The 12,588-nt window shown below is 37.6% G+C and overlaps 1 protein-coding gene and 1 long non-coding RNA gene across 15 annotated transcripts in view; one reads left to right on the forward strand and one right to left on the reverse strand.

Annotated features, from left to right (window-relative positions):
* Positions 1–1,374: 1,374 nt before the first annotated feature.
* Positions 1,375–10,509, forward strand: LOC121070946. The gene is made up of 5 exons (XR_005820308.1): positions 1,375–1,514; positions 3,809–3,966; positions 5,043–5,124; positions 5,737–5,842; positions 9,742–10,509. It is a non-coding gene; the product is annotated as an uncharacterized LOC121070946 (long non-coding RNA).
* Positions 10,510–10,683: 174 nt separating this feature from the next.
* Positions 10,684–12,588, reverse strand: part of HEATR5A (HEAT repeat containing 5A) — a 64,567-nt gene continuing 62,662 nt past the window's right edge. For all 14 annotated transcript variants that reach the window (XM_040560318.1, XM_040560315.1, XM_040560314.1 and 11 more), the window contains one exon: positions 10,684–12,330. In XM_040560318.1, the coding sequence (XP_040416252.1) occupies positions 12,029–12,330 (302 nt within the window). In that variant the 3' untranslated portion in view covers positions 10,684–12,028. The remainder of the gene's footprint in view (positions 12,331–12,588) is intronic.

Genomic DNA, 12,588 nt, shown 5'->3' on the forward strand with positions numbered 1-12,588 from the left:
GATGTTGCTGGGTTTCCTTTCAGGCAATCTCTGTTGGTAGACCTATTTGGCACAGTCACTCTAAAGAGCAATACTGACTGATAAAACATATTTTCTCCCAGGCCCTTCCACCTCAGATGTGGAGCATTTCTGGGATTGTAGCAACACCTACTGCACCACGCCCTTGAAAGAGCTTTGCAAATACCCCATACCAAGAAATCTAACTCTTTTTGGAGCAGAGTTTCCACAGAAGTTTAAAAGATTTTTAAGGAAACACATCTGCAATGCCTTAAGGAGTTCTCCTCCAAAGTGATAAACTATACGGAGAAAATAATTCCTTGGATTTTCCATCCTTGAAACACACCTCTCCCACATCATCCTTCAAATGACAGACACATCCTACACGTAAACTTATTTCGTTAAGATCGGGCAGAGCTGATAGGAAGAAGGCAGGAGCATCAAAGCACTTCCTCTGTCTCACAGGCACACTTAAGTACAAGGTTTCATCTGCCACCAAACCCACGGGCTTCTGCTCCCTCTCGTCTAGGGGCAGGATAATCACTCAGTTATTCCATACAGTACCTTCAGGCCTGGGAGTAGCAGTGCAGGCTGTATTTACCTGATAGGTTGTTGCAAATGCTTCTCGAAAAATCTAAACCACTTCAATACCGATGGTATAACATTTCTGGAAATTATCCCCCTCTGCTATTTCTTTCAGGAACTCTGCATGTCTAAATCCAATCTGCTGTACGTTCAACATTTGCCTTTGCAGTCTGTCCAATCTTCTTTCCTCCCTTCCTCCCTTTTTCATTCCAAACTAGTGTTTACATGCAAAGTAACTTGAAGTTCCAGAAATTTCCCATATTTTAAATTAAGGTTTAGCTACCAAAACGTTTGAATTTCATTTAAATCATGCTGAAGTGTTCCTCAGGCTGTCATTTTCAGCTTTCAAGACCACTAGATCAAAATGCTCTTTTTAGGATAATCTAATGCTCTGCCTCATGGCAAAGTTCAGATCAGCCCCTTTCAGCTTGGAAACCAAGCAATATCAGTGACTAATCTGGTACAACAAATACTTGAGAAAACGTTAAAAAGATGAGTATTATAATTCCATTTCACCAAAGTATCTCATCTTCTGCACATCAGTTTTTTTGATTCTATTTGGAACATGAAATGGAGTAGAGTGATTTTAGACCTGAAGCAACCCAGGAAAAAATGCTCTTAGTGTGCACTTAGTGTGTGTGAACACTTTACGTATCAGTATATAGTGATATATTATATAGCATATAGTGATATATTATATTAGTGATATATTATATAGTATATGTTATATCAGAAATGTGGCAATTGAGTGTCATGTGTAGCACCTTAATATAACTTATCTTACCAGCATCTCCTGTTACAAAAGAGACACCCACCTGGAAGAGCTGCCATCACTCACTGAGTGACTGATGAGAACAGATCCAGCTGGGACTTTACTTAGAGAGAAAGCCACATAAAGTCACAAAGCATCCGAGTGCCCTTCTGTACAGCAGGTATGTCCTCTGCATTCTTTTCATGTTCTCCTTTCATTTCTGATTTTGTGGCCTGTACATGTAATAGGTTTTGGTACTTGGCTAATTTTGCAGTATTGTTCCTTGTTTTACTGCTTCTATTATTTCTCTGTTTTACAAGTAATCTTATCAAATTGCTATTATTTTTTTTTTTTGAAATTATGCTTTTGTTCTCATAATACTTATTTACCATTCTAGTGGTCTGGTTAGTGGGAGTCAACATCACTGAATCTTAGCTCAGCTAACAGATAGAATGATCTTGGATTTATAAATAAGAAAACAAATGGAAAAAGCTCAACCAAATCATCATCATCATTCTACTTTGGAAAAGTTTTGTTATCAGGGTCAATTTGCTGATGTTGGTGTGACTATCAGTGAATTCAGAGGCTTTGATTTCTAGAGAGCATTTGCTACTAAGCAACTGTAGGACTTCTTAACCAGATAACTTGTGCAACAACTCTTTTCTTTGCACGACAACAGTCCCTATGGCCTTGGTATATTTCTATAAGAAGTGATAAAGCTGTCACTTTGCTAATAATTTAGACCCTTTCCGATAGGGGGGGAAGCATGCAAGAGCACAGCAATGCTCAGTCTTCGCAAAATGCGTTTTCTTACACCTCTGTGATTTGTTTCTATTTCCTCTTTCTCCCAAAAAAGGGGAACATGCATATTTATTTGTGCTTTTGAAAATCAGTTCCCCTCTTAGGCCCTAGTTTGTGCAGACTGAGTTATCAGCAGCTTAAATTTCTTCAGAACAGGGGAGTAAGAAGAAGCTATAATTAAAGACTAAAGGTATTTACCCTCTCTTCCCTGCCCTGAAGGAACTGAGCTGCTGCCAGCAATTAAAGACAGCTGGCAGTTCCCCAGGGATTACAGTAAGCAGGGACCAGTAAGTGCACTCAGTTCTCATCTACCTGCCCTAGAAAAGCTCATTTGCCACTGAACAATGACAAGCACTTCACAATACTCTTTGAATTCTTTCTAGTCTTTTAAAATCATCTCAAATGGCCTTCATTTTTCAAAGAATGGACACTTTTCTAGGTTAAAATCCTCATTTAAGAAGAGTGGCAAAAATTTTGCAACTCATGACTCCTCCATAAGTAATTTCAAAACCTCTTAATGAAAACATCAAGTGTATGTGCATGGATGTTGTAACCAATACTCAAAACAGAAGACAGTGAAAACTAGAGTGAGTGTCTGCTGTTGCAGTTGATTAGTTACATGCTTTTCAAACTTGTCTTCATACTTTGCATACTATTTAATATATATATATATATTTTGTGGAACAGGCACTGCTTTCCAATGAAGTTTCTGTCATTGCTCTGACGGTTTTCATGGTTTGCTTTGAGACCACAGAGAACATGATTGATTAGAGTCTGCTTTGCATATTTGGTTAACAGGTATAGATCCCTAGTATTACATGCAAGTAACTTTACATTACTTCTTATAATAAAGTAACTAACTTGCCTGTGCTGCACATTACGAAGTATTTTGTTTTGATTTACATGGCTGGTTGGAAGTCTCTTTATTTCCTGATTATGAATAATGGACACTACAAAACAGAATAAACAGAGCTGATAAATCAGAAAATTATGGGAATGTTATAAATCTGAGTAGGTTCATATGTAAAATATTCATAGGATTCCAGTCAATTATTAAGCTATGAAAGAGCCTAGACTAGTAAGCATTGAGATTCTGGGATTTTAATCTGGTTCATCACATCACACACTCTGGTGAGTGCTCTCATCAGTAATGTGAGTCACCAAAAAAAAAAAAAAAAGGTGAAATCATATGATCATTTTAATGTGAGATCACAAATATCTTTGTGGCAGCTTAAACAAATCCAGGGGGTAAACTAGCTCTTGCCATAAAGAATCACCTAGCCCTAGGAATGCTCTCCTGTTTTGGCATAGTGGGTGAAACTAGGATATGTGGGACTGATTGTCGAATGCAAGTGAATGCCTGTGTGACAGTCATTGCTGAGAATTTAAGTGAGTGTCTTTTTCTAAGAATTAGTAGGAGAGTTTCTGGCATACTGCTGCATCGACAATTGGGTGACATGATAGTGTATCTCGCATAAGCCTTTTTGAAGGAATGAATCTACTAGGCAACTGATTCAATTGCTATTTCTTCTTCTTTCTCTCACTATACATGCCATAGTAGCATGTGTTGTTATCTTTTGTTCTGCTTCCCCCTTTCTTCCTCTCTGTCCTGTCCTTTAGCATTCATTTGGTTTGAAAAATAGTCCCTCAACAATATTGTTGCTTCCTCTGCAGCCTTTGTAGTTGCTCCTCTCCTGCTGCTTTTCCCAATGGCCTGCCTCATCTTCACAGAAATCTCTCTTGCCTCACTTGTCTGGAGCATGTTGCCCTCCAGCACTTGTACTGAGCAGAAGTCACTCTGCAAGCCACGGCTGGGTGTTGGCTATCTGAAGGTAAGGAACGTCGCCAGAGATCTCTGAGTTTTATGTGGTTCTGGGATACTAGCATGAACGAAAACTTTTTAAAATGCTTACTTGTCCTGCTCAGTTCTTGCACTTATTATAAGTACATTAGATACAAAAAAGGTAAACAAGATTCACTTGTTTTGGGGGCATTATTTGTAGTTTAGGTACAGCCTTACAAACCTAGAGTCAAAGAGAATCCCCTACAGCTGATACACAGTCCCTTACAGTTGATATACTCATTACCTCCTGAAGGAAAAAGTCATGGCACTGGACACCATTCTTTAAGTTAATGTCTGGAACAAGCCAGTGAACAATACGGTTTTGAATCCTGACCATCGGCTGTGAAGTTGACTCAGCCAAGACACCCTACAGCCTAGGAAAGCCCCTTCCCAAAGGCAGCAGCAGGCACTTTAAGAGCTGGTGTGTCTCCTCTCACTTATGGATCAAAGACTTTTTGGCAAACTTATAGAATGGAAAAAATTCTCACATAACTACACAAAGGTGGCCTGTTATACACAGAAGTGTTGTAGCCATACCGTTCATTTCACACTTGACAAACAAGGTAAGTTCCGTTCCCGTTTCACTTTCCTGCTCTCAGAAGCTTTGCAGTAGTTTCATCTTCCCTGTCTGCTTCAGAAGTCTCTCCGCTCTATAGTCAGCAAGTCCAACATCATTTCCACTTCTGTTTTGGCTAGCAAAGCTTCAGGAGTTGTTACAAATTACTGTTTATCCTAAATCATTTCAGTTTGTGGTTTGGAATGTTGCTGGAAATGCACAAAACTGAGCAGGACACCGAGTGGATAAATGTGCATGCAGTGACAGTTTTAAACAACTACTGCTCTGAGGGGCAGAAAGGAAAGAGAGAGCCATGCCTGCATTATGGCAAAGAAAGCTTTGTGAGTAGGTTCATAAAGAAACCTACCAGAAAGGTAGGCAATTGCCCACCTGGAAAAAAGGGTATTCACTCAGCTTGCCCAGGTTCAGCTGCCTTCAGACGGAGAGGACGACTTTGGTAGTTCATACCAAGCCTACTGATTATCTATTATTATTCTTTGCACCTACAGGGTACGTGCATAGCCTTTATGCCATGGCTCCAGATCTACATGGGAAAATCAGGGCTGCAAATCTTTGAAGCCCTGAGGGTCTGTACGTATCTATACTTACTGCAGTTTTAGAGGGAGCCTAGAACTAAAGATCACTTGCGGTTTGAACCAAAGATCACGCATTCTTGAGTTTCTTTCCAATCAGCTTGAAAGTTCTTGTTTTACAAAAATGAAGTGTTCCCAGATTTGTTGGCCTCGGAGTGGAACTAGGAGGAATATGGAATGAAAAAAATCAGCATACCCTCCCACCAACCATGATCGTGTCATTTGACTCCCCGACAATTAAACACTTCACCACTTGACAAGTCACATCTGGCTTTTCTGCAGACCAGCACAGGCTTATACTAAGCCAACTGAGTGAGTTTTTTTTCATGTTCCTCTAGTTGCTTTCAAGGAAAACATAAACGCTAAACAATAGCATTGTTTAGCCAGTTATACATCAGGCAGAGCCGTTCACAATAACAGAACCAAAATAGATACAGTTTGGGCAACATGGCCATTTTAAAATCATGGCTGCAGTGGTAAACAAAAACTGGATAAGTACATTTGTTTGCTGCTGCAAGGAAGTAGCGAGCTGTAGCTAGATCATGTTTTGTCTCAGATTCAATGTGAAAAAACATTTACTTGCATTTTTTCTATTCTCTTCATCTCCCAGTGCCATCCTTGCTCACTTCATAAATATACTTGATGATGAAGTATCATAAAAGAAAGCCTGACTTTTCCTACAGGAAATTTTTTTTATTCCTCTAACTGCATTTCAGGTAAATATGGTGGCAAAAGCTTCAGCCCGTTATCCTCGTGTCTTTGTTTCCTGTAAAACATGAGTACAGCTGTGACAATATTTTTTCCTTGGTGTTTACAATGAACCTTACATGAGAGAAGATGAGACTAAGAGCATTTGCCTTCATAATGATAGGCTGTATTTTTAAATTATACAATATTTCTGCTTTTAGGTATTAATCAAAATTGTTTCCAGGATCCCCGAGGCCTGCCACAGAAAACATGTCTCATACAAAACCTTTTTTTTTTTTTTAATTCAGAATATTGAGAACTAAGTAAAAATGCATATAAAAATATCATCATAAAAATATTCTCCAGAGAAGGTTATAACATAAGAAATATTTCCCAAAAGCAGCAACTGGGCATCTCAGCAATTCTACATTGCACTTCATTGGCAGTGAGATAATTCACATGAATTTTAATACTTGAACATTAACATTGGTTTAAAAAAAATCCAATTTTAGGCTAGACAATTCATTAAATGTGCCAGTTTAAAATAGGATTTTTTGTAATCTTTTCCATTACTCAATTTAGCTTTTTACCACCAAGTTTCAGAAATACACTCTTCTCATCTGCAAACTTCTTTAAGTATATAAACAATGGGCTTTTCTGTGTTATAAGTGGACAAATTGGCACATATGATAATATGCATATGGAGAGCATGCTCTGCTGTCTGGTAGTCATCATCTCAAGTTGTTTTTTCATGTGAGTGCTGCCACTCGCTAAGCAGCTAGAGTGCAGGCACAGAGGAAGGAGATTGGATGCCATGTCCTGCCTTCTACACCCTGATTCTGCGCTTCCCATCACTGGGACTATTGAAGTGGGAATAAGACCATTGAGAAAAGTTCATATTCAGCTACAGCGTAAGTGAATTTGAGTTAATCTACCACAGATTACTTAAGGGGAGGGGTGGGGGTGGGGGGTTGGAAGTCTGCTTTTGTTTTGGACTGTTTCTCAGAAAAATTCTTCAGGCCTCCTTTTGCTATATTTAGATGTCACTTCCCCTTTCATTGTTACATGCAATAAACCATTTATTCTCCAGAGAATGTCTCAGGGAAAAAAAAATGTACATCAAAAACCAAAAGAACCACCACAAAACATTTTGGAGAGACTGGTAGCATAGCACTGGCATTTTTAGGGTCCCCCTGCAAAGACAACATAATGCATCTTTTTAATTCAATTCTACATAATTTACTTTCAGTGTTAAATGTCTGAAACATGTAAGGGACAGATCAAGTATGTAAGAGCTGGTCAAACATGCTTTTTATGTATGTGGCTATACGCCACTGTCATTAAGCAGCTTGAGCAGTACACATCCAAATGAACTGGGTGTTACATACTTGAGCTAATTGGAGTGCTGTGTGAAATACTGTCTTCTGCAGCAGCTCAGGATGTTGCTAAGAAGAGAGAGGTGTGGACAAATCTCAGTCAAAATATAGTTTAGCTTTATTTTACTGGCTGTTTTTAAGGATGAGTGGTTGCAACTCAAGAACAATTTCCTTAAGGCTTAATTTTAAGAGAACCCTTAACAGTCAAAACGTCAGATCAGGTCACATGGGTTACCTGTGCAAAAAGCAGTGTCTAGCAATGCCTACAGCATCATGGCATTTGTGCAGTAGCCAAGCAGCACTGCTTTCAGGACGTAAGGGTGTGACTCTGCCTGGGTTCTTTGACACCACGGTGCAGAGAAATAGAAAATTAATCTACCTTGCCGTATGTTGTTTAATTTAAAAACTGAACAAACAGTGTTGATGTTCTAAGGATTTTTTCCCTTCCTCACTTGCCTTGCTTGGAGTATTATGGGCCAAATTTTCCAATAAAAGAAAATATGGGAAGTTTATTAGTAAATTGAAGAGGCATTGACTGATTTAAATCGCTATTGGTTAGGAAAATATGCAATTGTAGGAGAAAGCTTCTGACGTACCATATACTAATAAAACAGCTACTTTTCAGGAAACTGAAAACAAAAAGGTTTATACCTGGCAGTGAGATTAGGGATGAAGCTTGAGAGGACACTGTGTCATCACACTGACCCTTCACATGTAAGCCTGCCACTGCTAGTTGGACTGCGTGTCCAACTTCACTCAACTTTAAATTGAAATGCCATAGATTGCCTGATCCCTGCTAAGTAGTATTACTACTGATAAATTAGCAAACTATCCTAGGTCACTCCACACCGAGTGGACCAACTTGCATTGTTACTGCTGTGCCAGTTCTGGAAAAAAAAATTCCTTTGGAAATTCTGCTCATTAACTGACTTTTATTAACAAGAAATGATTATGCTTCCTGTGCATTTGGTAATCCAATTTTATGGTGATGCATGTTATCACTTTACTGATGCTCCTCTCAGCCTGAGCCTGAAGGTGACTGCTGCCCTGGGGAACATAAGATCAGAGTCTGAGTAGTTCTCGTCTAAACAAGGCCATTAGAAGTGCTGTCAATTCAGCTGGAGCATCACAGACATGTATCAAACTGAAAACAACCTGTCCTGGTTTCAGTTAGGACAGAGTTAATTTTCCTCCTAGTAGCTGGCAGGGTGCTATGTTTTGGATTAGGATGAGAAGAGCGCTGATAACATGCTGATGTTTTAATTGTTGTAGAGCAGTGCTTACACCAAGCCAAGGACTTTTCAGCCTCTCTCTGTCCTGCTAGCGAGCAGGCTAGGGATGCAGCAGAAGCTGGGAGGGGACAGACCCAGGACAGCTGACCCAAACTGGCCAAAGGGGTATTCCATACCATCTGATGTCATGCTGAACAATATATAGGGGTGGCTAGCCGGGGTGGAGGTGTGGCCGGCTGCTCGGGGATAGGCTGGGCATCGGTCAACGGGTGGTGAGCAATTGCATTGTGCATCACTTATTTCGTACACATTATTACTATTAATACTATTATTATTATTATTATTGTTGTTATTCTTTTCCCTGTCTTAATAAACTGTCTTTATCTCAACTCACAGGCTTCACTTTCCCGTTTCTCTCCCCCATCCCGGAGAGGGAGGGGGGAGGGTGAGCGAACGGCTGTGTGGTGTTTGACTGCCAGCCGGGCTAAACCACAACACAACCACATCCCAACTGGGACATACTTTTGCATGCTTTTGGCTAATTCTGTTTTGTTGCAGTCAACAGAAAGTTGTCTGCAAATAATTACTGCATAGCACGTATATTGTATTCTATGATGTACCCCTATTTATATGTATTCTTAACATTGGGCATAAGCAGGACCTTTTGTTACACAAAAACATTTGACTTTAAACAATGAGTAGAAACATACAAAGTAAACATGCATGCAGGCCACATGCTTCATTGCACAGAAAATTTACTGGAAGTTTACTAGTGCTTACAGAAAGATGGCAAGAAAAACAATCAGCAAGGAGGCATGGGGCACACAGAGCTGTACTGGTACAAGTTAGATTTTGGTTTATGGCTAAACATATGTTTGGCTCTTTATTTATGGCTAAACATAAGAGCTTTAATGCCAAGCGATGCCTAAAAAAGAAAAGTAAAAAGTAGAATTACAAGCCAAAACTATTCTTGCTTAATTTTTCAGGAAAAAAAATATTCAGGTTCCTTGTAAATAGACAAGACTGCATCAAAGATATCTAATATAAAAATATTTTGTATTTTGGATAATTGAAACAAGATTCTTCTATCTCTATGATCCATTTATAAAATCTTAAATGAGTAGATTTGTTCATGTGAACATGTAACTTGTTTTAAGCGCACATAATAAAGCACAACTCAGGGCAGATGTATTTTTACTGTCTATGTGGATAAATTATCTGGATGGATGAAGCTCATGCATATATCCTAATTTACAGAAGATGTTAGTAATTAGCAATGGTTCTCTTTACTCGATCTTGTTTTATTTTTTCTGCATTTAGAACACAGGTATGTTGAACATGGAGCTTTTCCACACATGGCTACAAGACTTGACCAAGAAACATCAAAGCACATAGTTATGGCACTTTTCAGTCTAAGTTTGGTAACAGCTACTGTCATGAGATACCTTAAAAAAATCCAGGACTAAGCTCTTCTGAACTTTCATCAATGGCCTTCTAACAGCTTTGCTTGGTACTCTTGCAACTTGACTTTGTTTCTTAAAAGCAAATAAGATTTCATCAGATTGTATTAATATAAAAAATTTAGTAAAAAAGAAAGAGGTGACTGCTGTTTTTACATATTACTCAAATGAAAACAATAACCACATATACCTCTTGTAGCAGCTACTTTTCTCAGCAATATATTTGGCCACTTTGGTAGTAAACGGAACACTAGAGTCATTTAAAAGTTTCAAGTCTTCAAGTTTAATCAGAATCTATGATTTTCCGGAAGTGGCCTAGGAACAAAAAAATCAAATAACAACAAAACAACAAACAAATAATCAAACAAACAAACAAACAAAAACAATGTACTCAGTCAGCTTTGAAGGGAAAAATAGGAAGATCAAGAACTGACTGAAGAAATCAAGATCAGTAACTGCCAAGTTTAACTTAACTCCCTTGTGGCACACCCAGCAATAACTGCAGATTTGACTGCAGTGAAGAAGTGGAACAAAACGTCTGGCTCTCCAGGGAAAGATGGAAGGTATCTAAAACATCTTCTCATAGTTCATACATTTCAGCATTTGACACAAAACTGGTATGTACATATATATATGTATATATGTCATATATATATGACATATGTCAAGTCACAGACCTTGGTGCATCTGGCTCGGACATTTCTTACTAGTTTCCTTGCAGGAGCATACAAACATTTCTTTCTGTTACTGAAGTCCTTTGAGTTCCTCTGCTACTGGGTGAAATGACTAAGACAAATCTTAAGTGAAGAAAATTAGCTTTATTTATGTAAATTAGAAAAATGAATTGTTAGAACTTTGGTCAAATGGTTAATTATGTACAATTTACAATTATATTTATATACAAAACTTTTAATAAAATACAGTACATCACACTTTTCCTGAGTCACAGTGTGTTTCTCAGTTCTCTCTCTTTTTTTTCTTAAAGTAATTAGAATCTAGAAGGAAATACTATCCTCAGTTTGAGTGTTTGGTTTAGACAATACTGGTATTAAGAAAAGTCAATAGTATATATAGAAAATACTTTATAGCCATTGCAATTTTAATAGTTATTTTTCTATATTAAAATATGTTCCTTAATAAAAATGTTAATTAAATATTCCTTATCGTGAGTTTGTTGTACTTTATTTGACACAAGACAAGCTGACTTCAGATACGCCCATCTCTCAGTGCAGAGATACATAGATTTAGGTGAGTTGCATGTGTGTATATAACTGATCATCTAAAGATCAGGAGACATACATCCAGATAGAACAGATGTCTGAATTGAGGCACAGTGTATTAAAATTGCTGTCCTATCATGGACAAGATATGTAAGCTTCAATTGCCTGGCTAGCATAATACAAAATTAACACAAGTATACATCCTGAAAAGTGAGACTATGTCAAGCAGCAAGGCACCAAGCCTGCAAATACTTACATATGCATAACAGTCCCACTATGTAAAGCACTATTGAGCCCTCAGTGAAGAAGCACTGTATACCTGTATTTAACAGCATTTGTTAAATCTTGGCCAGCTCAACAAGTTATTAGGATTAAAGCTTTCAGTATTACCTTTACTGAGTTGAGTTTTTTGAGATCAACAATAATTTATTGTAAGGCTTACAAGGATATTTGATCTGTTTACTTAACAATGCAGTATGTTAAATTAGTAATTAAGATAGATTACCACCTACAAGTAAATTTATATCCCAGCTAAATCCAAAAAACAATTAGGGTGACTTATTTTTGACAAACATTGACTTAAAACAAAGTTAATTTTACTTTATGACTAAGTGTGGGCTGCTCCTAAATATACCTATGGTAAAGTTCACTATAGTTTTTTAATATAGGCATGTGCATTTCTGATATTTTAGTCCAAAATAATCAAAAAATACAAATTAAATGACCTCTGATTGATCTGTTCATAGCGCTTGGAGATGTTTAAGAAGTCTGTTTAACAGAAAGTTACCTAGAGATTTGTTTTCTCTTAAAAACTTCCTATAATTTTTCAATGCAAACTGAATGATGTGATCAACTCACAGACCTCCTCTGACAAGAAATTAAAGGGGATATTTTTTGCTGTTAATATCAAAGTGCAAATATAAAACTTTAAAGAAAATTGGTCTTTAGCTGAATGCTTGAACTTTTCCCAGGATTTTTTGCATGTTTAGCAGTCTTCACTTTGATGCTTTCTTGATTGCCTTTTACAGCTGATTCAAGCCTCGCTTTCATAGTTGGAGAAGACGACATTAATTTTTTAAAAACTGATGAGTACTGTGGACCAATCTGCATCAGATTTTGCAAAGCAAACTCATGTAGATTTTTTGTTGCATTTGTAGCAGAACCCAGGGCATTTTCATCCAAAAGAAATGAAATAAGGATGGGAAGAAGGCAGGCCACCAAATGAGCACCTATAAACATTGAAAACAGTACTTAAACATACACTTTTTAAAAACAGCTTAACATTTTAACTTAAGGTAGTTCTCATGATTCAAGTCAGCATTTAACACAACTCATAAAACAACAAACGTTATTTAAACCATACAGAAAAACAAACCACCATTCTAACAATTTTGGTGGCAATTATTGTTCAGGACCAGTTCTATATTCATCATTTTGTTTTAATTTATTACCTGTGGCAACTTTAAGCCTGTGTAATGCTTCAGATA

Source organism: Cygnus olor, chromosome 5 (assembly GCF_009769625.2).
Source record: "Cygnus olor isolate bCygOlo1 chromosome 5, bCygOlo1.pri.v2, whole genome shotgun sequence".
NCBI classification, from domain to species: Eukaryota; Metazoa; Chordata; class Aves; order Anseriformes; family Anatidae; genus Cygnus; species Cygnus olor.